A 27,497-nucleotide genomic window follows, 5' to 3' on the forward strand; every position below is an offset into this window, starting at 1 on the left:
TCCAACTCAAGTGAGAAAAGTTTGGTTTGGTGAGTATTGAGTGGTGTCAGCTCTAACACACACCAGGGAGAAGCGAGGGCTCTTCAGGAGGTGCTTCACACATCAGGTTTGCAGCCATCCAAAGCACCAGTGTGCTTAAGGGCACAAGTACTGCACCAGAGAGTCCATCTGGTGCAGCATCTCCTCTCACTGCTGCTACTGCCAGCATCTGATAGTAAAGAATGCTAGGAGGAAAGAAGTCCCAGCATGTATCATGACTCCCATGAATGCTTTCTCATCCTCCAACCATTTGTAGCTTGGTCTTCTTGAACAAGACACAATTTATGCATCATTACTAATATTCAGAAGAATTAAATTACATGGATTTATTTAGTCTCTCCTTCAAATCCTGGAAACCTTAGGAATCTGCATCATTCTACAGAAATGAGCACCACAGCCTGACTCACAGTGAAGTGAACAACTGCCTCCTTTTAGGGGGATTTGAACCTATCTCCTTTCAGCTGCATTTAATGATCCCAAGTCCTTTTACCGGAAAGGACAATGAACTACTGTTATATATACAATATATATCCACATACTGGTTCCTGAAAGATTCAAGTTATCAAAGATCCAAGTGACAATACTAAGATGTGTGTTGACTGTCTTAATTATTCCTGCTTTGCCTCAGCAATAAAACAGATAGAAAATAGTGTGCTTATGTAGTTCTCTAGAGTATAAATATATGAGAAAATGATTTTTTTTAGTGCAAAACCACTCACAAATATTGGCTTTCTGTAGAAAATGTAGACTTTTGTTAAAAAAAATAGAAGAAAACTTATAATAGAAAAGTTTTGGTTCTCAGATGAATATTTCTATTTCTGAAGGAGACTGATCTTTCCAGTGCAAAGTCAACATTGTATACAACCAGAAAAAGTACTTCCCCTCCAGCCATAGCATGTTTAGCTTACATATATAGGTACATATACGTGTAAAAGAATCAGAAAAAAAGCGCAAAAAATTTCAAATCATGTCTAGAATTAAAAAAAAAAAAAAAGTACTTATTTCAGAGTTACGTTTCCGTTTGCAGTTTCCTAAAAGAGGGTAAGACGGTAAAGCAGCCTTCAGCCCTGGCTAATTGCCCCAAAGCCATGTCACCTTTTCCTCAGGGATGGTAAGAGTCAGTGGTGAACAACAACAGGGAATACTTTCACATAACAAGTAACTATATTGCACCCCTTGGTTGTTTCTTCAGTCTGATGAGCCCCATAATTCTGCATCAGTATTCTTTCTTTCCAACAATGTGTTTAAACATGCATTGATCTGTAAGCACATTATAGAGCTCATTAAGTTTAAGCAAATGCTTATGTATCTAAATTCGGTCCAGAACCAATTTTACAAACAACCTTCCTATGTGAAATATACTGTATCCTCCGGGCAAAGAGCGGACTTGTTTATAAAGACCTGCTTTCATCAAGGTTTTGGATTATATTTCTCAAACCTTCATAAAATTAAAGTATGTTTGCACATTTTAGAGGCTTAATTATTAATTAAGACATAAAGATTATTAAGAGAGAATACATTTGTTTCTGGAAGGGGTCAAATGTAACTGCAAATGCTGGTGAAGATGCAGAAGGTATTGCTATGATTCTGTTTCAGGTGCCCATGGTTCTCGTTACATTTGCTGCTTGCTCTGCCTGGCTTCTCACCATGGTCCACGAGGAGAGACAGCACGAAACAGCCCACCCAAAGGCTCTAGCAGTGCCACTGTCTCTGCACTGATAGCTCAGGTAACCTAGAAAAGTTGGTCAATCCACGCTGTCCCTCCTATTCCCTCTGCTCTTGTCATCCCACCACCTCAGCTGCATCCTGCATCTTACTTTGGCATGAAACTCTGCAGAGCTGCTTTCAACAAGCTGTACCATGCACCAGTTTCCCAGCCCTGATTTTGGTTTCACTACTGGGTAGAAATTCCCCCTAAGAGCAGAGAATCCTGGGCAGGCTCAGCCTGAGGCAGCCCTCAATCCCCTGCATGTGGGCACAGCTCCTGTGTCAACACCGAGGTCGGCTCAGCCAACTTCAGCACTTAATTACAGTAATACTTTTGGCACTTAATTGGTAAAACATCACGGGATTTTTGAGTAGCTTCCACTCTAAGTGTTACTTCTAGCACCACTGACATCACCAATTTGCTTTGTCAAGAAGACTTAATTAATTTTTGGGATAACTGTCATGAAACAAAGTTACAGGAAGGTTAAGTCAACATTTTTTCATTTAATACTCTGGTTGATTTGAATAATGTATTAATTGGATCTTAACCTAAAAAGCTCTGGACTAAGAAAAACAAAATGCAAGGAAAAAATCTCTGGATTTTTCTTAATGCACTGACTGCAGACGTCTCTTTTTCTTTGAAATCTGAAAGCATACTCTTTTATAAACTCCATTTGAAGACATTCCCAACTTTATAGCTTGGACAAGCTTATTAAAAATGAAAATAATATTCTAAAATTATATGATACATCTGAGCTTAGTTTGAAAAAAAACTCTCTCAACATTTAATCTGGGGGCTTTTCTCAAGTTGAAATACTCCTTAATCATATTTTCAGCCCCTAAAGACTCTGATTCAATAATAACTTTATAACTGAGCACATGCCTAATTGTAAGTACACCACATTAGCTGTGGCCCTAAAGGGATTATTTGTGAGATTACCATTAAATATTATTTACTTGTATGTTCCCGAGGAGTCATATGTCAGACCAAAGAGCCACAGGCATGGATCAGGGCTCCACTGTACAGGTGCTACAAAAATACCAGAATCAGGCTGTTCCTTCTGCTTGAGCCCTTTGACAAACAGCAACCTTGACAATAACTTCCAGCTGGGCTAGCCAAGGAATTTGAGTGCTGCCTGGTGAAAATATTTGAGGTTTTACATTTTACATTTTTTCCACATTAAAAAACAAGTGTTCTTTCCAAGGAGTTTGTTAAAAGGGACTGAGAGCTGCCTTATAAAGTCTGGTGTCACACACTTTATGAAAGTCTCCAAATCATAGAGAGAGCTGACTTCAGTCTGGGCTTCCTCCATTCAAAATGAAGGTTGATTCCTTAATCTGAGGTATCTATTGTCTGAGGGTTTATGCTAGACTTGAGGACATCTTTTTATAGAATATTCCACTGACAATAATACACTTAGTTTTGGCATCAACTGGTTTCTTAAACATCCATGTCCAGAGATACTTTGAACCTAAAGCTTTCTGTTTTATTGGTATCATTTTAATAAATTCTTTTCCATGCTAGTTTTAAAACTGACTAGGAGGCCTTATGAATTAGAAAGAACTATGGCATCTACAAAGAAGAGGGACAGATTCTAGTTCCCCTGCTTTTGTGAGGAATTTATTCCCATTTCTGTAACACACACAGACCTCAAATAATTTACCAAAAAAAACCCCAACAACCTTACAAATTTGAGGTTTCTTTCTAGGTTTTCCAGACATATGGATAGGGACTGTTACCCTTTGCCTCAGGAAGTAGGTGTAGTTAAAAAAAAAGAAAAGAAAAATGGGAGTTCCTCAGATGTCTGTCAGGGAGCTGGAAACAAGAAGCCCTCCCAACCCACATGGAAGAGCAAGCCAGCTGTTCCCAGCTCCACAAGCTGAGAACGGATTTGGAAACTGTTCTGCTTTCTGTAGAGGCTTCCTAGGCTTTCATCTTCAGAGACCTGAGTTAAATTGCAGCTTAACTCATAAGAAAATGAATGTGGTGGTTTCAAAGTCCCCAGCAGATGTTTGGGAAATCACAAAACTGCAGAATGGCTAGAGATTCAAGGTTACAGTGGAGCTTGTATGGTTAACACAAAGGCAAAGAGAATCAGAGGGCTGGATTCAAACACATGAAAACTTCCTCAACTAATATATGAAGGAAAGGATTTTTTTAGTGTCTCAGAAGAATTTTCCTTGCAATAGCAAAACTCTTCCTCTGAGATTCCTTATAGATGAGTCAATTCTCTCCAAAAGTGGAGACCTTCATGTGTCTTTTTGGCAAACAATCTCTAAGTGACAAGCAAAATAAGACAAATTAGAGAGGGTCTGCTTTTTTTAAGGCTATGTTCTCTGTGGTAAATTCATCAAAAGCAGAGCAATTTTTATTTATTAGTCATCTGTTGATCACGCAAAATGGAAGAAAGTAGGTTATAGAAAGAGTCTGATCTTTGGAAATTGAGGTATGATTTTGAGTTTTATCTTCATGATTTAAAAATGGTTTCAATTCCTTAGAAAAACAAATTCTTTGCAGCTATGGCTGTACAGGTAAAGAAGAGGTATGAATTTTTCTTTATGTGTTTGAGCTGATAGTTATAGAATGGCTACATACTATGGCCAGAGAATGACTATATACTCACAACAATTACTGTATACTCAAAAGAAGACAAAAATATCAGCAAAGTAAATTGAATGATTCTACTCAAAACCTGTTACATCATTGCCACATACTTCACTTTAGATTTGAGCCTGAATTTCTACTTACACCAAACTCAGAAACTGATATTAAAAAAAAATCTAACATTTTAATATACAAAGGCCGATAGTTATTTGCTGTAGGAAAACTTCTGTCATTGTCATGTAGATGTGGAACACATTTTCTTGGATTAGTGTCCCTAGATAAATTAAAGGATTATACTCTTGTAAAGAGAGAGGCCTGTTTATTTTACTCCATGTTGTAAAGTGAGTAACTCTTCTTCATCGAGCCACAGTACACTGAAGAATTAACGTCATCCATATATAATTTATTTATTTAATGAAAACACAAAGGATAATAATTAACACACATTCAAGAAAAATTCTTCCCTTTGTTTTTAAGAGTTGTGGATTCAAACTTCCTTTATTTAATATCCCTACTTGATGTTTGTTGTTCAATATAGTCTTCTACAGAGCAAAAGCAGAACTCTAGGAAAACAACTTTTTCAGGTTTTCCCTAGTCTAAGCATAAATTTGATTTTATCTGTGATGACAAAACTTGCCTTTGGAAATATGTGATATTAATCAGCTTGCCATCTGAATGGATCTTTACAAATTTTTTGCTTTGAAATGGTGAAAAAAAAAGAAAACAAAAAAAAAAAAAAAAAAGAAAAAAGAAATGGTCATCTTCCATTTCAAGTGTGCCAGAGGCTTTGTTTTTGTTTGCATTCCACATCTATCTCTAACCAGGAGACCTGTGTTTAGAGGCAGTCTCAGAGCAGGTTAAACAAAGGTCAGTGCAAAAATAATGCCATCTAACTCTGGCTACGTAGGAATTTTGTGAATGAAGGGTAGATTAGGCTGGGATAGCTAAACCACTTTGGGCCTGGCAGATAAGACTATCTGCTCCAATCTTGACTAAAAGTAAACCTTTCTTAGAAGACTGAAGTACTCATTTTACTCACCAAAATATTGTTTCCAAGTTTTTTGTCCCCCTGTGCTTCGAAGCACATTGTTGAGAAGCTAACCAGCAAGACACCTAGAAGTCCTCTAGTGACATTTACAATCTCATTCTAAAACCAAAAAAATCCCAGAATCTCATGGGGGAAAGAAAAATAAAAATAGGAATCTCATTATTTTCACTCTCTATTTTTACACTTTATATTAGACCTTTCTTTAAACCTAAATAATGAAAATACTTTTAAATTGAACAATATTTAATTATTTATTGTTTTTATTTTGTTTTTCCTGCTGACATTAAGCCTTTGTTCCATATGGAGCAAAATATTCCACTTTATGTGTTTCACTTGGAGTAGGAAAACAAAAACTATCAAATAATCACTTAAGTTCAAAGGACTGCCCATCCTTTCTTGATGTTGAAACTAGTGCACTTGTAAACAATAGTTCAATACTTAAAACTGTCATCCAGGATCCAGGGTCTTCAGCTTAGTGTTTAACGTGCTCACAAGAGGACCAGTGCCTTTGGTCTCCCTGCTACTCTAGTTGCTCTTTAGCTGTTTATGTTAGGCAGAAAAAGGAGGAATTTGAGAGTATTTTGTTCCCATAATGATAAACGACTCAGAGATAAAAGGTTCCATGAACTGACAACATTTTGACTGACAAGATACAATCTCTGATAGCAGGCACAAAATATTACCTGCTGCATTAATTAACCAGTGGTAAATAGTGGACTAAGCTCCATTTACTAGTGTAAGGACAAAGTCTTGCAAGAATATCAGTCTATCAAAAATCTGAACATCTGGATATGAGAGAAAGGGAGAGGTGGAGCAAATCAGACCTGGCCACCTTAGCAGGCAGTGGCAAGCTCTGCTCTTGGTTTATACACAATCTGTGTGACCTCTTAACAGAACTACAACTCAAATTTACAGAAGGTACAGAACAGTTGTAGGTGCAATAACATATTCCAGCACGTGCTTAATCTGTACATAAAATGTATGCATAAATGCAGCAGTTCCATATTTGTATAGGACCAATTATACATTTAATTAGTAATTTTTGAAATAATTTTATAATTCCTTAGGGTAATAGTATTCGACTACTAGGCTACAGCTTACTAGGCATGCAACTTAGGACATCCCTGAATGAATATTCTCTTTCACCATATACCATGCAGCATGTTTTGTCGGTTTTTATTCCTGAAATTTCTCTTTTCAGATGCTACATAAATTTAAAGCTTACCTGAGATTTCCATTGAATGAAATCAGCTTTTATGAGAGTGGAATTAAAAGTAGAAGGAAAGTAATTAGAAATAAAAATAGATCATGCTACATATTTAATAGAAATAATGTTAATAGAGAGTCTCTTTTAACTTCTCTCATTAGAAACTGCCTTAGAAAAAAACAAATGTTGTAAACTCCTTCTTAAGGTTTTATGCATGTCATTGGGTTTGTTATTAGTATCTTACTGAGAGTGAGAACTCCTACTTTCCTTCAACTCATATTTTTCTGTCTATTACAGAAATCAAAAAACACCATTTACTTTTAGCACTTAAATATAGCAAATAAATGTAACTGCTGAATAAGCATCTTCACAAAAATGGAAGATAGTGGGGCAGAGGAAAAGCAAATTTCTGTGGAGTTCCTTTCCAAGTTATTTGCCAAGTTATCACACATACTCCACAGTGATGGTAAACACTTATCTAACCCATTGCTCCTTTCCTAGGAAAAAAATAAAATCCCCAGCAAAGTAGATTCTTTATTCCAAAGACTTTGTATGATTCTGAAGGTCATTTGCTGCAGTTCAGACAGCAGGGTTTACATACAAGCTTTCCAACTAAATTTTCCTGCTGAGAACTTCTCGGTTTACTTGAGTTTTGACGAAAATAATCCCAAATCTCAAGGAGTGAGTACCGTGAAAATTTGTGAAATCAGACTACTCACTGTCTTTTATTGTGACAGACAAAGCATCTTCATTTTTCAAGTGTCCTTTGGGAATTGTATTGGCAGCTGAGTTTTGATTTTGCTGTCGCTCAAGTAACAGAAATGCCATACAAAAATTGATGGAGACATTTTGTTGCAAAATTTGAAGGAGCTATCTTGTTGCTGAAGTCTTACTAGAAACTCAAAATTCCATTATTATAAAACTGTCCTGTTTGGCTCATTTCTTTTTTATCAGCCTTACATAAAAATAGTAACAGGCGGATTTTTTTAGGTGCTGCCATTTTCTCTTCATTGGTTTTGCACTATGGCTTTACACTGATTTAAAATGTATCTGATAAGTGTGAGTGTTGAGTATCTGTGCCAGTGAAATAAAGGTCCTTTTAATATACTACTTTTTATTCAGGTGATTATATAACATGACTATAAAAACACCATTTGATGCACACAAATCCAATTTTTGACTAGGAACTTTACACTGATATTTTGCCTGTAGCTGATCTTTCGAAGTGAGCTAGAAGCTGAGTATTTCTATTAAATGCAAAGAGCAAAGGATCCAGCAGTTTGGGGGTTACACAAGTAGAGGAAAACGCCTCCTCTTTATGCAACCAAAAATTATTTTACAGTGTTGTCCAGAATCTGCTTCCTATGACGTTTGGTGAATTCAAAACAAAACAAACAGAAAGACTAGATACAGATGCTTTAAAGCTGTCTGCAAGCAAAACCTATTTCCCTTCTCCTCCCCCCTAGATAATTGCTCCAATTTCTCCTCCAGCTGAGTTCAGATTATGTTTCTGTCTAGCAGATGAGAAACTTCATGGCATTGACTATATTGCAGACATTTAATTATGCATTTCCTAAAAGAGATGAGAAAAAAAATCAAAACCAAAACTCAAATTGCTTAGAAAGGAAGTAACTGGCATAAGAGGCTCATGCTCAAATTTATGCCTTATGTCAATGAATGCCATGGTCTAAAAGATTTCTACAGAAACCTCACACATAGAGTGGAAATTATGACAAAGAATCAAATTTTCTGTGACACAGCACTTTGTCAGTCAGAGAAACCTGTAACACTAAAACCAAGGGGAGAACCTAAACACTGACAACATTATATCCTCCCCTGATTCAACTAAGAAGTGACTAAATCTGAGCTGCATACAGCCAGGAGAGGCAGCAGAGTGGGATGCAGCCCCCATCACCTTGCGGCAGGTGTGCAGGGGAGGGTGGCAGTGCTGCAGTGCTCACAGGCAGGGCAGCTCAAGGCCACACTGGGGCCTCTCCAGCACACAGCAGGATGGTGGGAAACCTGGAGGGATGTTGGTGTGGCAACAGGGGTGCTGTCACCCAGGGATTTGCCTATAGCTCTGTATCCTGGGCCTGTCTATCCCAAATTTACAACACTGTGTTTGGAAGACTTGTACAAGGCCCCTGCAGAAAATTCAAAGATAAAATTATCCAAGAGAGTTTTTAATGCTCATAAAAGAGTTCTACAGATACTATCACAAGTGTGAGCGCTGTGAACTAGGACTACAAAGAAATACATATCCAAGTAGTAGCTGTTTGTATTCCATTCTCTCTGTTTGTGGAGAAGGCTTTATTTTATCCTATGAATCAGTTTAACATTTTATGCAGCCAACCCTGCTGTCCCACAGCTGCCTTCCCTGCACAGAGTGAGGAGCAGAGCTGCCTCACCAGGGAGCCCAGTGAGCTGCCCTAGGTGAGGGGGTGCTCTGTAGAAAGCAGCCAGGCCAAAAGTATGTCCTTGCAGGATTGCCACGGTCTCTAAGGAGGATTTCCTGATTAACAGCCTTTGGAGTTTCTGCAAAACCAAGTAATGACAGACAGGATTACTGAGGAAGGGAGAGTGGAAAGATAGAAAAATTAGGGTAAAATGAAAAACATTTAGAGATGTGTCTGAAAGATGAGTTGAACAAGTGTGTCAGTGTGCTCCTAAAGAAACAGAAAGATTCTGGACAGAGAAGAGTGTTATAGTCTCAAGCAATCACATTTCAGGGTGTGTGGTTCCCTCTGAGAAAATGGAATTTTAAAAATTGTTCCCATAAGTTAATAAGCTAACCCCTGTTCGGTATAAAAACAGACATTCAGATAATAAAATTGTTATTATTATAAAATGCTTAATATTATATTCTACTTAAAGCAGTAAAGAATACAGGTTTGGTTTGATTTATTCACAAAGATTTTCCTGCTTTTATGACCAGAACCACCCATAGGAATGCAAGACTGGAAGCGAACTTCTTCAGTCTCCCAAGATCAAGTTCTCCATCAGGATAAATCCTGTCAGAAACTGATGAACTCCATCTAAAAATAGGCAAGATTTATGTCTCCATTGCTGTGATGAGAGACCAAAACAGATATCCCCTCCCCAGTGTCTGTAAGGCCTCCAGCTTATAGATTATCAGTATCACCGACTGGTCCTTGTGTGTACATGGGAGAAAGAAGGAAAATTGTTTCAGAAAGGAATAAACATTAGTTTTAAAACATAGAGAGACTGGGATTTGGCCTTTGCTATGGATGACATTACAGCTGGGAAGGATGCATGGATGGATCACTAATCTGCCATAAAGCTGGTTCCTGGGCAGCCATTGACAGCTCACTTGGTTGGTGAGAAACAGTGGCTTTGTGCCAACATTTGGATTGGCTGGTGAGGATTAATTTATCCAAAACACACAGAGCCTGTTTGTTGTTCATTTTTGGAAACATCAGCTTCTGCTCCATATCAAACAAAAAAAAACCCATTTCTTTTTCATTTCTCATGTAACATTGAATTTTTTGGCTTATGACACGATGAAGGCTTAAAAAAATGTTACTGTGTGTAGCTACAAATAAATGTTAGTGAGCATGACTTTAGAAGTTTATATATCTCAGAGCAAAGTCTTGGCAACTTTGAAAAACAAGGAAGGAAAGGAAATTATTATTATTCCTTGAATTAAAGTCCAAATTATATGTGAAACTGAAAGCTTATTTCCTTTTTTAAAAAAACTGGTTTTAAAGCCCCCAAAATCTAAATCAAAAATATTTCAAATTAGGTAAGGAAAATCAAAGTAGGTAACAGGAGTCTTTAAATTTACTACCTATGTTTTTATATGTTTACAAATTATGTACAATGTATTTTACATTATTATCTGTAATATATCAAAAAACAAAAAAGAAAGCATTTGCTGTAAAACTAACTTGCTGTTCAGTTACAACATTTCAATGAGTTCATATGTCAAAACGAACACAGTCATTGGAAACTTTTCCTAATATTTTGTAATTTTAAATTTGCATTGTTAATGTTTTAGCCAATATATTAATGCAATTTTTATTTTGGGTTCTTGGCTTGGCTTGAATTTCTCTCCTGAACAAGCAAGAAGAAAAAGAGTGTACTGACTTTTCAAAAATCCATCTAAGCCACAGCTTCTTCAATGTTGGAAACATGCACATTATATCTGAAGTTTTTACAGGCTCTGAGAAACAGAGATAACTTTAAAGTTTATTTCCCCATCCCTGAGTGCCTGATTTCCAGCGCGGCCGAGGTCCAAGGTTTTGACTGAAGCTCATTTCTTAATATTTAGCTAATTTAAATGCTAATTAGACTAATTTGATGAATAAAACATGGTAGGAATTCATTAACAACTGTGTTGCAATTGCTTTATGTCTACAGAGACGTACTCTAAAACAGGACTCCAGGGACAGTAGTGCATCTGTTACCAGTTGAACAAGTTGGATTCTTTGTAATACTAGACTTAGAGCTGGTAATATATTGCAGAACTGCAGGAAAGACAGAGGAGTAATTTTAAATTTTTCAGATCTAACACATCTTGGATGTAGGCCACCAATGAAGAAGAGGCCTTATGCTGTCCTGAGCCCATCTGATTCATGGGGTTTGCAGAGCAAGAAATTGTGCCTTATCTCTGTCTCAGTACCTACTAATGTCATTCCAGCTGTTCTGCCTGGCGCTATTGGTGCCTATATAAAGAAATGAAACCATTCACCTAAAGTCTCATACAGTGGATAGACTTGTATGGTTTTATTGAGCTCTGTGAAGTCGGTGAGGCTCTAGAGGAGTGGAGCAAATAGAAACATAGATAGTGATCTCTTTGGAAGAATGGGGAGTTGTTTAGCTTTGGTTGGTTGGTTTGGGTTTGGTTTTTTTGTTGTTGTTTTGGTTTGGTTTGTTTGCTTTGCCTTTTTTGGGTGAATTTTTTTTCACCTTTTCTGGGGGACAAATTAAAGGTTCAGATCCCAACGTGCTAAAGACTTTTTTGATACTCAGAGTGGAATATGTAAGTGAAGCAACTAAAAGGTCTGTAAGAACCTGTCTTCTTTGGAAGATAAATATATTTTGTGCGTGACATTTGGGTACAGATATGTATTTAGATAGTTAATTGTGATTAAAAAAAAAAGACAGCTTAAACAAAACCAGTGGTCAACAGAAACCTAAATGAGGCTGGGAATCTGGGTGTTCCTATTTTTTTGCCTTTATTTTCCAGCTGTAAATATTTCTCTGGCTCAGAAAGGACCTGGAAAGACAAACATTACAGGCAGTAAGTGATGTGTTCAAGTATAGTAGCGGTGGAGGTGTCAGGAGGCTATACCAACACACCATAATTAAAACAGAACAGAAAGGAATGAAAAGCAGGTTATCTGTATTGGGAATACAAATACCAGTGAAAAAGCTTTAAGTCAGTTTACCATTATGTAAATTAATTTCTTCACGTGTTTGTTTCATTTTTATTTGCTTTGTTGGGGTTTTGTTTGTTTGTTTAAATGTTTGCTCCTGGATACTAGAAATGAATGTAATTAAGTTTATAAGCATTTCTAATGGAGATCAGTACTCACTTCTACATGTTGACAGGTCTGAATGAGTTTTGCCAGAAGAGTTTCAAGTTCGGTGTTCCTCTTAATAAGGTTGGTGAGGTTACTCTCCAAATTTTGCTGTTAAAATAAAAGAAAGAAAATAACATTGCAAAGAATTTAATACTTAGGTGAATATTTGAATAATCTAATTACACAGGTATGAACATGAGACTTTCATATTGATACGTTCCATTACATGTTTGATTGGTTTAGATGTTTTGTCTGTGCAAGACAAGAGAGCAAAAACATTCAAGGTAAGAGTGAATTCTGGAGAATAGGTTTTCTAAGGACCTACTAATAATTAGATTAAGCAATTAGTTTTGTTCAGGAGGGAAAAAATGAGTAAGAAGACGACCAGAAAAGGCAAGAACATTTTCCCCAAAGAAATATTTAACTGAGAACATTTTTGAATCCTTATTTTCTGCTTTCAGTCTAATATCTGAATTTAAAAGCCTGATGCTAACTGAGGTTTCAGAACTGGTCAGCACTTTCTTCTTAGTATTTGAAGTGCTAGGGAGGGGATTTGATCTATTTGATTTTATTCCCCAGTTTGACAGAGTTGTATCTTTTAATATGTAATTCTAAAGAAAAACATCCTTTCTATGGGTAAGAAAGAAATGCCTACTCACAAACTCTGCCTTCACTGACTGCTCTTAAGAGAGAACTTGTGGCATGTTTCTGTGTTTATCAACTGATTATGGCTGCCATAAATATCTGCAACTGCGGTAGCCCTTTCCAAATCACAGATCTGAGGCTGCATCCCGGCTTCCTGCAATTGCATGGGAGATTGAGATCTAGCAACAAATGGTTAAACCTCACTTCTCCTCCCTGTATCCACAGGAGGGAAGCCCAAGCACATGAGGAGCAGGTCTGTGACAGCTCTGACCCACTCCCCGGAGTTACAGAACAAGAACACCAAAAGTGAGTCCTGTGCTTTTTTCCTGACAACGGCTGCAAGTATTTCTGCACAACTTTTACTAATTACAACCCTCCTCATGTTTTATTAATGACCTTCTTCTCTTCACACTACTACTTTCCCTCTGGTATATCTATTCTATCATTTCAGTCCCCACAGCTACCATTAACTTACCTGACTTGTATAATCCTCCCCCAACTCTCACCTCCATACATACACTTAGAGTGTGTGCCTGTATTTTCTGCTGTTGTTATTCCCTGCCTATTTCATGCTGGTTAAGACACCTTGTTCTTTGCCATCCCTTTCTGCAGCTGTGCAGTTCCCTTCCCATTTTTTATATGGCTACAAACAAATGAAGATGGCAGCATTTAACTGCTGAATGATACACACTTTGGCAGGGTTGATGCTTTCAGTACTGGAGAGGCAGTCACTTCTGTTCCACTAAGGAAAGCAAAACATTTTGATGGCTTTGTGTATATGACCCTTCCAAGAAGTGTGATGGATGATTGAAGTACATAATTTTGGCATTTTCTTCCCAGCAGAGGCATGAATGTTCTATATGACAAGCTCTGGCTGCAAAAATACCTTCTACACTAAATTTATTTTATATCCCACTAGAACAAAGAGTAACAAGAATGGGCATTTTACTGAGCTGTTTGTTCTGGATCCTACATTTCCATAAGCCATACTGTGAATGATCTTAATTGCAAAGGCATGTTGGCAGTGCTGTCAGATGTCCCTTTGTAGGGCTGAGACTCAAATGCAAAATATCATATATAGCTACAATATCAGATAACTTTTGCCTTCAACAAACAGTTCCTTAATATTCAAATGTGCGAATACTCTTGAAATTTTATTTATAAAACTTCTGATCTTATATATTAATTTTTTACATATTTTAATATTTTACACTAAAATATTTCAATGAAAATTGTGTATTCTTGGTTAAAGTTACCTAAATTAAAATGTATTATTGAACATAAGAAATGTTAGCAGTTGGTACCTATATATACCATGAAGAAAAAAATGTATTCAAAATGGTTGTGGAACACTGTATTGATTTTAAATAACTGAAAGTTATTTCTCTGCAACTAAGGCCATCAATACATGAAGAGTCAGCATTTTTCTCTGAAACAGAAATGTATTGACCCATAGATTATATATGGATTACTATACTAAAGATATTTCCAATATCTGGATATAATATTCTATATTCCTGTATATATATATATATATATGTATGTATGTATGTATGTATGTATGTTTTGGATGAAGAACAAAATCTTATAATAAGTTTCCTATCCAGTGACCATAAGTATAAACCCATATATATTATTATGGCTTCACGCAGGTCTCGTCTGCACTTCCTGACTGGAAAAATGGAAGAAAACTATGAAACAAGTGAGTTGCCTTAGAAAAACTGGAGTTAATCCATTCCCATGCTCTATCTCCTTGAACTGTGTAATTTTCAATATGGGAAGCCTGGAATTTTGTTTACATGCAGTTTGGTACACAAGAGATTAGTTTAATTTAAGTCAAGAATAATCAGAATTTTGTTAAATTTTTTGTTGAAGAACATCAGTTTCTATTAATGCTTTACCAGACAGCAAAAATGTGGTGGCTGCTGTCTGAAATTAATGCCAATCTTTCCAGTTTCACTAGGGCGGTATCAAATGGCAGCTCTTAAAAGTGGCCTGATTTGAAAGTTTTAAAGCTCATAAAACTTGATCAATTCCTGCAGTATGATTACCCAGATTTTCTCTTGGCAGTATCTTCCTCTAGTACTTTCCCCTATTATTTTCTCAGACAGACCATGGAGTCACTTTAGCTACTGTGTGATAGTAAAGCTGCAGTGTTTGAGCTCTGCCCTCTTTCTTTACTCCATATAGGGGAACACAGAAAAGGCCTAAACATGTAAATTTTAGAAACAGATGTTTGCTCAGAGACTTTCCAAAGTGTTGCAACCTCATTTTTTATCCACACCAGGAACTTCCTCAGTTGCGTAAGAGAACAGTGCCAGATTTGGAGGTCCAGCCAACTCGGAAAATTAATCTAGTTGTTGTAGACCAGAGTTCCTGGGAGAGTGAATTTTAGCCAAGTTTGAAGTCTGAGGAAAGTGTGCTCCCACATTATGATGAGTACATGTGAAAATGAGTAGGAGAGGAACCCGATTCCAAGTATCCTCCTCCTTCTCACCTACTGCTGTTCTGTTGGGCAAAGCAACAATAGTATCGCACCAATTGTATTGGTAATTGGGAACTGCATTTTTGGTAATGCTCCAGGTAAATCATAATTTCTTAAACATTTGCAGTTTCCTTTTCTTACCTTTTTTTTTGTCAGTTGCTAATTTTCACTATCTGTCTGATAAAAACTGATCTTCAAAACTCTGTTGTCTATTTTTTAAAGAAGCACAATAGTTGCTCTACATTTTCTCTGTGGACAGGCTTCATGTATGTTAGCTCAGTAGATGCAAACTGCTCTCAAAAAGCAAAAGCAAGGCTGAATGCTTCCTGACTTATCAGTGTAGATCCAGCCCAAGATCTTGACATTCCATGCATGCTTTGAAACTGCTTTTACAACATCCAGTATAAAGTGAAAAGAATGCATACTGTCCATTTAGCATGGTCTGACAATTATGTAACATAAATATTCCTATAATCTTGGGATAAATTCAAGTAGATGAAATCACAGACATGTAATTGAAAAGGACAGTTAAGGATGATGTTTCATTTTGACTCTGCATGCCTATAAAATGATATGACCCAGGGACAGGAATCTAAGTTGGAAAAATTAATGCTTAAAACCAGGGGAAGGCAACTCAGTATTGATCACGTTTTTTAAGCTGCTGTCTATCTCATGATCATGTTGCTGCTGAAGTCATGATCATGTTGCAGCAATGACTGCATGAGGGTTGTTTCCTGATTGAAGTGGGAGGTCAGACTAGACGATCATAATGGTCTCTTCCAGCCTTTAAATCTATCAGTGTATTGAAACCAAATGTGAACCCTTGCCCTTTGCCAAATTAACAGTCTCACGCAAAGCACTGCTTGTCTAAAATAAGAAGGTAGCACAAATAGATAATCCTAAACTACTATATGGTTGGAAATGCTGTCAAAATAAATTAATGTAAGCTTCTAAAGGAGAGAAATACTGAGTTGTGTGCTCCTGTCTTATGTCACAGCAGACAAAAATAAGCATCCCCAAGATCATCTTCTCAGAGACACTGTCCATAAAAAATGTCTATTTAGAAAGCCAAAAAATAAACCAGATATCTATCAGGTACAATGAGATTTTCAATTCCTTTTGAAGTAAAGCAACTGGTATTTTTCTTATTAAAAATATTAATTTTTCTCCCACTGGTAAATATAAGCAGTATTTGAATTTTCCACTCACTGCTTACTGGAAAGCTTTGAGAACTGGTCCACTGAAACTGCTGCACATGCTAAGACACACACCATGGGATAGTATATGCAACAATAGTCCTGATCACCATTTACATCAGATCCACCATGACCAAAGCCTTTCAGTACCAAGCATTGACTGCAGTTTGCATTTCCCTTGATCCTGGCGTAGAACAGACCAGAGTAAAGCATATTTTGAGGCTATCTCCTCGTTTAAAGAAAACAACTTTCCATAGTCAAAAATTAAGGTTAGTAATCACATACGTCTCTTGAGAACCACTGCCTCCCTCTTATCACCTCTTTACAAACAGTCTAAATGAAACAGTTCATACATTTCCAGTCTGGGTAAGTTAAAGTGTGCAACTTAAAGCCACACAGTTACCCTGCCGTAGATGAGGAATAAAACATCACAAAGCAGAAGTGTGATCACATTCGAACTTACTCAAGGAAGCCAGCAGGGAAACCAGAGCGGTGTTGACATGGCAGATCAATCTTTAGTACTTGCAGGCTGGTTAGAGATATAAATATACTCCCTGTCACTAACACAGTCCATGCAAACACATCTTCACTGAAATGTTCTCCTCCTGATTCAAAGGCATTATGCTGCATGTGCTCCAGTTATATTTTCACCTCAACATAGAGACATACCCCATGAACTAGTCCTGCTGCCTCCAGGACTTGTGTCTGACCTATTAAAAAAGTTGCCAATCAAATCAAGAATAACTGCCAGAATATCCAGTGTGGTTTTGAGACAGGGTTGGGGGATATGTGAGCTTCATGCTTCCGTTGGTGTTCTCTATTTAAATGGACATGCCAGGTGCACATGGAAAAACTTAAACTAATTTTTATTCTATGTACTTGTCCTGAAACAGATGACTACTCTTCTGTAGTATTCATGTGATCAACTCTGTATTTCTCCAGCCAGGGAATGGTAACATTTTAATAGGAATGATTGACCTCAAGTCTCAAATGCACAAAGCCTGACAACTGCACTCCACATTCCTATGTGTAAAGAAATAACAGCTATGATGTTGATAGACTCCTGGGGACTAGGATTTTTACCTCAAGTGATTATAGTATATCACAAGGAAAGACCCATGAGATACTGCACTGTTAATTAATTGTCCAGGACTATTTTTATTAAAAGTGCAATGAAAATATCTGCATGGGAAGCCATGGTGACTCTAATGATGTTAACTAAGTTGAGTATTGAATATTTCCATATTTCATAGAAATGTCGCAATTTTATATTAATCTCTATTTAACATGGGACATTGTGGAACCTAAAGGAAATCCAAGCACTTCAAATTCCTGACTATATAAATCTTTATTAACTGAGAAAGCAATATTCTAGGGAGAACCTCCAGTTACGCTCTTGTGTCTTTGCAAAGCCATGCCCTCAAATATACCAGGGGTTCTTGCCATTTGTAAGTGCAGTTCTGCCCTTTTATTTAACTAAACTAATCTGTCTTGTGAGTTGCTTTTCAGTCTTCCTTCACTGCTTCTTCACTTTTGGAGAAAAAAAATTTCACACCCAGGGCCTCTGAGGAAAAGAACAGGACAAGAGCTATACTTTTGCTATAGCACCCTATAGCAAAAGTTTTCCATTGATGTGTACTATAAGTTTGGAAAACAAACATTATATATACTTAAAAACTGTTTCCCCATAGCAGGGACCATGTTTACCAGGAACACAGGTCAATTACACTTCTACTGCATTCTTATTTTCATAGTTATTTTGTTTTTGTAATGGAAGGACAGAAAAAAAATGAAGTGAGAATAGCATTTTCTCTTAACAGAGGCATTCAAACTTATTAAAAGAATTTTGTTCCAGTTTAGACAGTGACAACACTGACTATATAGGACAAGTTTGGTTTGTTTTTTAGTGTTTGTTTGGGGTTTTTTTTCTTTTTTATTTTTTTTTTCCTTCAGCTATTAGAAGATATTCAAATGTTTACTTAGCTGGGATCTGGGGGGTTGTTTCAGTTCTATTTTTAATGAGTCATTAATCAAAGAAGGACCAGAATAATAATTAGGAATCAAGGACTAAGAAGGAATAGATTTAGCATCTGACCACATTAAAAATGAAAACACAGCTTGGACTGATATGTGACTTAATAAAGGTTTGCAAAAGTGTTAGACTATGTTTGAGGCCACAATATACTTGACCTTTTTTTCCTGCCTCAATGGAGGAGTCAAACTGGAACCTGAAGTGTTAAAAGAGCACAACAAATACCAGACACCCTGAATTTAATGCATGTCATTAAAGACTTATTGTAGTGAGCTAGAGGGCTTAAAAACTCATTCTTTTCCCCTTGGGCTAATCCAGCACAATGAAGGGGGTTAAGGACGACCTGAACTATTGCACAGCTGTCCTGCAGCACCCTACCTTAACGTACTTCCAGCCTCCCAGGACATGGAATGTATTTAAAACCAGGAGTTCAACATGAGCTCCTGCCCATGAGATGCATAATGTAATCCTGCTCAAGCAAGATGTGGGAAGTATTCATTCCAAAACCTGAAATTCTAAGTTTTCCACATAACTAATGGCAGACATCTATACAAAAACAAAACAAAAATATTATCTAAAGAACCAAAATTTATGCAGTGTTATTAAAGTCCTGGTTTCTACAGACGTCTGCCTAAACATTTCTGAAAGTTTTATTTACTTAAGAGGTTTTATTGAGGAAAAAAATCTGGGTTTAATCAGTCAATACATATTACTGCATTTTGTGGTTGAAAAATTCCATCTTATCTAAGCGGGTATGTGTAAAAACAATTCAGTACTTTAGACAAAGCTGGCAGGTTAGAAAGGGCAGCTAGATAGGTAAGAAATGGTGTAGGTCAATGTGGTGATTTGGCCTGCATTAGGTAACAGTGGTAGAGCTGTCACAAGCCTAATTCAGCTCTTTCTGCTGACCTGCAATAAAACTGACACTTGAAGCAGCTTCACCCTTCTGCATCTGTTTTTCAATATAGGAAACAACACATTGAAGGATCTTTATTGATTTCCCTCCTGAGGATATTAATTGTCCACCCAGAGAATGAAGCTGTGAGTCCATCTCCTGGCAGGGCTAGAAGGTCTGGCACACCCAGGACTCACGCTGGCTTTGTACAGCACGTAGCAGCTGGGCTAACACACAGCACCAGCAGCTCCTTTTCAAGAAATGGGAGGGACTGTCTGAACAGTTCCACTCCAGGGAAGACACGGGTGCATCTGTGAACACAGCGTACTCCCAGATGTAGCCCTATGGCCCATTAGGAGCCACACAGGCACCATTGTTAAACCCAAGGGAAGCCAGAGAACTGCACCTCTTTCAGAAAATGCTGATCCCACTGTCCAATGTCATGGTGCATGAGGCAAGTGTCACCAAACCAGCTAAGGAGAAATCCCAATTCTGACATAGGGTGAATTACACTAATCAAAGCACCACTTACAATTGTGTTTTGTGGGGGTTTGATTTGTGTTTATAAACCTTCTGACATTTTGCCAAGGTGTATGCCATGAGCTAATAACAACACTCTGGAGCACTCTGCTTTTTTCCTCACTTAAATCATTGATGGCTCCACTTTTTCCTTGCAGTGAATATACCATATACCATACACCATACCTTGCAGACTGCATACCATAAAAAAGTTGGCATCTGCCCAGTTTGGTGCTCATTCTGTCACATGCTCACTGCCTTGCTGCCCATGGTTAGAGCTTGCTCTAGACAGAAGTGTAAATCTCTCAGTTTTCTTCTCCACATTTGCTCTATTTCCTACTCAGCAAATTAAAACCATCTACTAGATTGAGTGAATGCCATGAAGGAAGTTTGGTGTAGGGAACTTGAGTTTCCGGCAGTGTTCAAGTTTGGATATATGTTTAACTTTTTTGAATAGAAGGCTTAAACATTCATCTAAAATACTTGTCAACTTGACCTGATAATATAACTTATTGGTACTTTTCTACACAAAGTTTTTGACCAAGCACTACATCTCACATTTAGGAGTTACTAAAACAATTCTCTTGATGCCCTGGACTGTATATCTAGAACAGAGGCTAGACAGAGTTAGAGAATAAAGTAGGTATTTATTAGTATTTATTAAAGGCCTTGAATAGATACACCTTGGGCAGTGCAAAAGCCTTGCAGAGGCTACACCCAAGATGGAAAATGGTCACGAGTTTTTCAAGCTTTTTCTTTTTTTTTTCCCTTTAACAGCAGCTTTGCTGTATCTTTGTAAAGAGATACAAAAGAGTAAGAAGAATAAAAAGGATCTAACAATATATTTAACAATACATTAAACAATTTTTTTTTAGTATTCAAATACTGGAAAAAATCTAGAAAGAATAAAAGCAACCAGATCAGATTCCTTGGTGGCACCTGTTTATATTATTCATGCACCTGGAGCATTTATTATGTGCAAAACATTCATTTCACAAAAAATATTGTAAAACTGCCTCCTATACTATTATTTTAAATGTAAGGAATATGATGTGCATTGGTTGTCTGCAGTACATACATATTAAAAAAGAAATACGCTGCCTAAAATGGAAATGCCAGATTTACAAGGGACAATACTGTTTGTTCAGATTTGGCCACTACTTTGTTCTCTAACTCTGTCTAGCCACTGTCCTAGGTAGCCAGTCCAAGGTATCAATCTTTGGATCAGATTTCAGGGGTTATTATATTTAAATCTTTGACTTAATAATTTGCTACAGATAAAATCAGATAGCAACATTAAATAATCTTAATGGACTTACTGAAAGAATGTGATGGTGGTGAGCTGGGCTTTAACTAAGTAGGGAGTATAAATTGCAAGGTACAGACTTGGAAGCAGGTTTTGTTTCATATTTCTGTCACAATCAGGTGAAGTTTCTGTTCTGACCTACCTAGTCTTTATTGCCAAAACTTCCTCAGAGATCAGCTCAAGATTTCAAATTAACTAACCACCACTACTACCAGCAAAATAATCAACCCACCTCAAACCTAAAAAATACAAAAATTAAACCAAAACAGCAACAAACTCCCCACGAGTTTTAGCTGGAAACCTACATTTCTAAGTATATTTTAAACACAGATGGGCTAGAAAAACAACCATATCATATCCAGCACTTAAGTTTTCACTTGCATTTTGCAACTGATAAATGAAAGAAAAGCCTACCGAGAAGATTCTCAGCAGGCAGAAGTATCATCCTCTCTCATTTAATGTACAATACTAAAGGCTTTTCCTTCCCTTACCTCATCAGTGCATCTGACTCCATTCCAAGGCATTCTGATCTCCCTCACTACTCCTACTTCCAAAACATGCTGGTATTTATGCTCCATTTTTTCGAGTCATGCTGTGACCTGTCCAGCTGCTGCTACAACATGCCCATCACCTCCTGCTAGACTTTATGAACCTGAATTGAACTCAGTTTCTGGCTCTTGCTTTGCTGGCAGTGTATGGTGCCAAGAGTTTCTGGGAGGAAGGTCTGAAAGTAATGTGGATGTTCAAGAAAAACACTCAGGGGGTGAGGGATGCATGCTACAGACAGCAAAACAGCCAAAGAAATAACTCCTTCCCATGCTAAGATAGTATTTTTCACTCCCTAATAGAGTGCACTTTCACAAAGAAATGAAATAATCAATTCAGTGTTATCCAACTATCATTTGAGAGGCCAATAATGCAGGGACGTATTATTTTTCAACCGTCCTCATTAAAGTATATTCAATGTTAAAAAAATCGAACCAACCAGAAGCAAACATTCCATGTGGAAGCCTCAGCAGACTTGTATGTTCACTTACCTCAGCTTTGCAGATGATCACAGACGTGTTTCACTTTACTAATGTGAATTAACCAATTTGTATCAACTAATGAGTTGTTCATGCTAGTATGGACAATTGCATGAGGAAACTTCCAAGTAGCAAGTTTTAGCACAAGAAGGTATGTTTGCAAGGTGATAGATCATATTATATGAAATCAAAGGATGTTTTTAGGGAAAAAATGCAAGGAGAAGCCCAGATATGTGCACCTGTAAGATTTCAAACTCACAAACACAGGCCTGTTTCAGTTTCTAAGACATTATTTTGTACTCTTCTGAGATGGAACTTTGCTTTCTTAAAATTTCATATTTTCACCTGAAAGGCAAAACACAAAGGAAAGGCCTGTGTGTTCTCAAATAAAACTGGACCAATCAATAACAGCTCTGCATCTTCTAACAGGAAAAGACTGTGAACATTTTACTAATGAAATAAGGACGAGATTCTTTTTTTATGGCCTTAATATTAAGCACACAAATTTGCACTAGTAAATTTAGTAAATCTGTCATCAGAGAGCATTAAATCCTCAGAAAACAAAAGCAATTTATAAGTGCATATATACACTAGATTTAAATAAATCCTCAATTAAGAACAAAATACTTACGAATAATAGAGAATAAGACACCTGAATGCACAATCCCTTTTCTATAAGAACAACAAGTGGCAAGTATAGCCTAACCTTCCTTTAACATATTAAAAATTCAGATAAATCATCATAATTTTAAAGGACCATTTTCCTGGTAGCTCTTCTTCCTCCAAAATGCCAAATGCAAAAATGATGGTCCTTTAGAGGTGTAAGTAATGAAGCAAATTCCAAAATTTACACCTAGGACAAAGCAACCCAGGCTGTGTTTATTGACTGGGGAATGAGAAGCGGGAGAGCAGAGCCATGAAAAGGGACCCGAGGGTCCTGGTTGATGGCAAGCTGAACGTGAGCCAGCAGCGTCCTGGCAGTCAGGAGGGCCAGCCCTTTCCAGAGGAGCATCAGGCACAGCATGGCCAGCTGGGCAAGGGAGGGGATTCCCTCTGCTCTGGGGCAGCCTCCCCTCCAGTGCTGGGGGCAGCTTTGGGTGCCACAGGATCAAAAACTCATCAAGCTATTGGAGACTGTCCAGAGGAGGACCATGAGAATAGTGAAGAGACTTGAGGGGAAGCCATAAGAGGAGCAGCTGATGTCACGTGGTCTGTTCAGCCTGGAGAAGAGGAGGCTGAGGGAAGGCCTCACTGTGATCAACAACATCCTCATGATGGGAAGCGGAGGGGAAGGTACCAATCTCTTCACTCTCATGACCAGTGACAGCACTCACGGAAGCAGCATGACTCTGGGTCAGAAGAGGCTTACTTTGGAGACTTATCAGTAAAAGGTTTTTCATCCAGAGGGTGCTTGGGCCATAGAACAGGCTCCCCAGGGAAGTGGCCACAGCACCAAATTTGACAGAGATCAAAAACCATTTGAACAATTCTCTCAGGCACATACATGGTGGGATTGTTGGGGTGTCCTGTGCAGGGCCAGAGTTAGACTCAATGAACATCTTGGGTCCCTTCCAACTCAGCATATTCTATAATTTTATGATCTTTGAATGATTTACGAAGACTCTTAGAATGTTTCACCTTATCCCTTCCAGCATACCTAAACTAAGGATGCAAAACTGAGCTAGTCTTACATGGCCTGCTGATCATCTTTACATCAGGTGGGATAACAGTAGTAAAATGTAGAAACAGCTTGCCTGAACCCTCCCATATAGCTTTGCTTATCTTTCTGTAAACATTGTAACCCTAATATGACAGGAATTCAGGTAATGAAAAATAAATGACTTTACATTTTGCTGAAAAGACTAGCAATTTAGAGTGAAGTGCAAATCCAATTTTCCTAGAGAAAGAGAGGGAGATCTTAACATTTCATTTGACACATTTACATAATGTGACCACTTTATACAGACTTCCTCCAGACAAATTATTAATTTGATTTTTGACAGCCTTTGAAGTTTTGCCTACTATCAAGGCTACCAAACTTTTTCTGCTGAAAACATGAGTCAATGCTGATTATATAAGTATGCTTTACATGGCACTTTGGGAAGATATAAAAACTGAAAAGCACATGAAAGTCTCAACTTGAGGCCTTCAATTAATTCAGTTTAATTTTGATCTCAGACAAAGTTTTCTTTTGAGAAAAGATATGAACTTGATTTACCCAGTGCATTATTTCACATCTGTATTTTCTACATCCATTGTTTCTGAGAGATGAGCCTATAGACTTTGTGAGAAATACCTTCTTTTTAGCCAAACAAAACATACACAAAAAAGCATGCATCTATCCAGGTGCTCATGCATGCTCTGTAAAGTGAAAAGAATGAGTAATGCAATGTGCAAGGGGTGTAAGAGAGAACAAAGCATTCTCTGGTGTTTCTGTGCATGGTCATCAATAGCATTTTGACATTTTGTGATAGCAACAATCACCAAATACTGATTGAGTGCTGAGCCTGATTTCTTGCACAACAACTTTTTAATTTCCTCCTTTTTCAATTGACTGAAGTAAAATCTCTTCTCTCTGGATAAGTGAAGGCTCAAGGGGCCTCATAACAATGTCCCTATACTTAAAGGGCACCTACAAACAGACCATCTCTTCACAACCAGCCACATAGAGAAGATAAGGAGCAACAGGTACAAGTTGCACTGGGAGATATTCCACCTCAATGTATAAAAGACATGTTATACAGTGGGAACATAATTTACTAAAATAGCCTCCCCAGGGACAAGGGAGAGTCCTCATCACTGGAGGTTTTCAAGATTAATTGGACAGATAGACTACATGGTCATCCAGGCTCCTTTTTACTTGAAAGGTTGAAACAAATCTCCCTGGGAGGTCCCTTCAAAAGTGTGGGATGTACAATAGATGATTTATTGACCAGTCTTATTAGTTAAAGTGCAGTACCTGTACCTGATTCATTAGGTATGGTTCTGTGCATATGTGCATGGGCATTCGTGTACATTTGGATGTGTTTTAGCAAACACTCCAGTGAAATCAACCTGCAGGTTAGCTTGGCCTCTCATTCTAGCTTGCTGAGCTTCATGGCTGTATTTTGAGATGATTTGCCCAGTCTGGAACTATTTCAATTATGCAACTGTTCCCTGATTTTGAACACTACAGAGCCATTAACAGTTAAAAGTGAGTTACATACAGGAGAGGAGAATTGACACCTCAATTCTAGTCCACACTTTCCTGTATCTCCAGATGCTTGGAAAACAAAGCCTGGCAAGACTTGCAAACCCTCAGGATGTCAGAGTGGGGGCCTTTGACTCCTTATTTCCGTACATGGGCTGGTTTGCCCCATGCATAAGCACGCAAGTCTGTGCGATGGCCAAGAAATAATTGTGCAAGTAGCTGAGGAGTGGCCAGGAGAACCATGCCCTACGTTGCCTGTGTAACTATGTCAAGTGAGGGTCTACTTTTTAAGTTGCTGTTACACTCTGATAGGAAAAACAAGTTTGTTTTGGTAAGTCTTTCACTTTGTTGTAACTGTTTATGCAGGAGATGGGATCTACATTTGGGGAATTCCATATTTAGGTAATATTATTGAATATTGAAATGACAGTTCCATTTTTTTCATTTGTTTCTGTCAGAGTGGTTCCTATTGAATATATAAAACTAGCTTTTACCAATGATTTTGTAATTAATAAGAAACTTCTTCTACTTTATAATTCAAAGGGTTTTTTTTGTTTTCATAATAATGTATTTGTTGCTGAAGTTAACAGTGATGCAACTCTTCCAATGTCTTTGTTTCCATAGTAACCACCTTACTTCAACAGAAAAAACCAAATCACATGCCAAATACATGAGGCCCTAAAATGCTTTAAATTACTCATTTAACTAATTAAAACAAAACTTGATAAAACAAAATTTCTTAATAGAGATAAAAGAGTAATAATTTTGTTCTTTCCCTATATGCATTTCAATTACTTTTACAGGAGAAAAACATTCTGATCCTTATTTTATAGATTATTCAGTTTCCCTAAGATCAAACGCCTTTAATCAAATATGCACTAAAGGCTGTGCTAGTTTTCCTGCTGAGTCAATGGGCTTTGAATGAGAGTCTTCAGAAGCCAGTAAAGTTAAGAAGGCCCCTCCCATTATGGATACTAAATGCTAGTAAAATTTTTGTTCAGGCAAGTAATCTGGGTGCTCAAGATAATGATTATTACTTGTTTGTTAGAGTGGTATCAGCTATTTCTCAAATGATCTATACATGGTTACTGAGGACAGCAAAAGCAAATACTCCTAGGTTAGACAGAGTCTGTTGCCCTTGTCACATTCCATTGTAAAGTGATCAAAATAAAAAATTACTGGATGAACATTCTCAAGTCAGACTTCTAAAACTAGCCCCTTAGAAACATGATATAAAAAAAATCAACCAACCCGTAAAACAAACAAACACCCCCAAACAAACAAAAAACACACCCCCCAACAAAACAACCAAAAAACCCAACAAAAACCCAAAACCCCAAACCAACAAGCAAAAAAACCCAACAACAACAAAAAACCAAACCCAAAACAAGTAAACAAAAAACCACCACCCGCCCCCCACCCCCAACCTCCCAAAGCCCTCCCTTACTGCTGAATGTAATTTTGAAACTGCATGACTGAAGAAAAGAAGATTTCAATAGTTCTTGATGGGTTTGTCCAGACTTTTAAGGTTGTCCATTCTCATTATTAAATATGTCCTGTGGTATGTCTCCACTGTATGACACTAGCTACTGGGTGCTTTCCAAGGTAAATAGAAGACTGCTTTGTTTCATCTTGCAGAGTTCCCTAAAGGTAACCTCAGAAATGTCTTAGGTACAAATGAAATTTGAATATCAAAAATGCTTTTGAGACTCAGGGTCAAACAACTGGCACAAAAATCAAATGTGAGTGAAATAAAGAAAAGGGAAAAGAAAGAAAAGGGAATCGCAGTAAAAACAGTGGATTTCACATCTTGGTGATTTTCTTTAAGCAAACTGTATTTTGGAAAAACACCTGTTAACTCTGACAACTGCAGAAAAGGTCCCACAGATCATGTGGACAAGGAGCTGAGCGTGTTGTGCTCTCACAGCAATGGTGGCTGTTGTTGCCTTGAAGGTGTTTAAATGATGAGGAGGTTGCAGAAAGGGGCTGTGAGTTTCTATCCTTGAAGACAGTAAAAACAGTCACTAGGCATTCTGCCTCCATTGTGAAAAG

General features: G+C 37.5%; 1 protein-coding gene across 4 annotated transcripts in view; it reads right to left on the reverse strand.

Annotated features, from left to right (window-relative positions):
- MID1 (midline 1) overlaps positions 1-27,497 on the reverse strand; it is a 140,746-nt gene that overhangs the window by 30,189 nt on the left and 83,060 nt on the right. For all 4 annotated transcript variants that reach the window (XM_066176813.1, XM_066176812.1, XM_066176810.1 and 1 more), the window contains one exon: positions 12,165-12,260. In XM_066176813.1, coding sequence (XP_066032910.1) covers positions 12,165-12,260 — 96 coding nt within the window. The remainder of the gene's footprint in view (positions 1-12,164; positions 12,261-27,497) is intronic.

The sequence above is a fragment of the Chamaea fasciata genome, unplaced genomic scaffold (genome assembly GCF_029207755.1).
Source record: "Chamaea fasciata isolate MVZ Bird 193981 ecotype frontalis unplaced genomic scaffold, bChaFas1.0.hap1 SCAF_2, whole genome shotgun sequence".
In the NCBI taxonomy this organism is placed as follows: domain Eukaryota; kingdom Metazoa; phylum Chordata; class Aves; order Passeriformes; family Sylviidae; genus Chamaea; species Chamaea fasciata.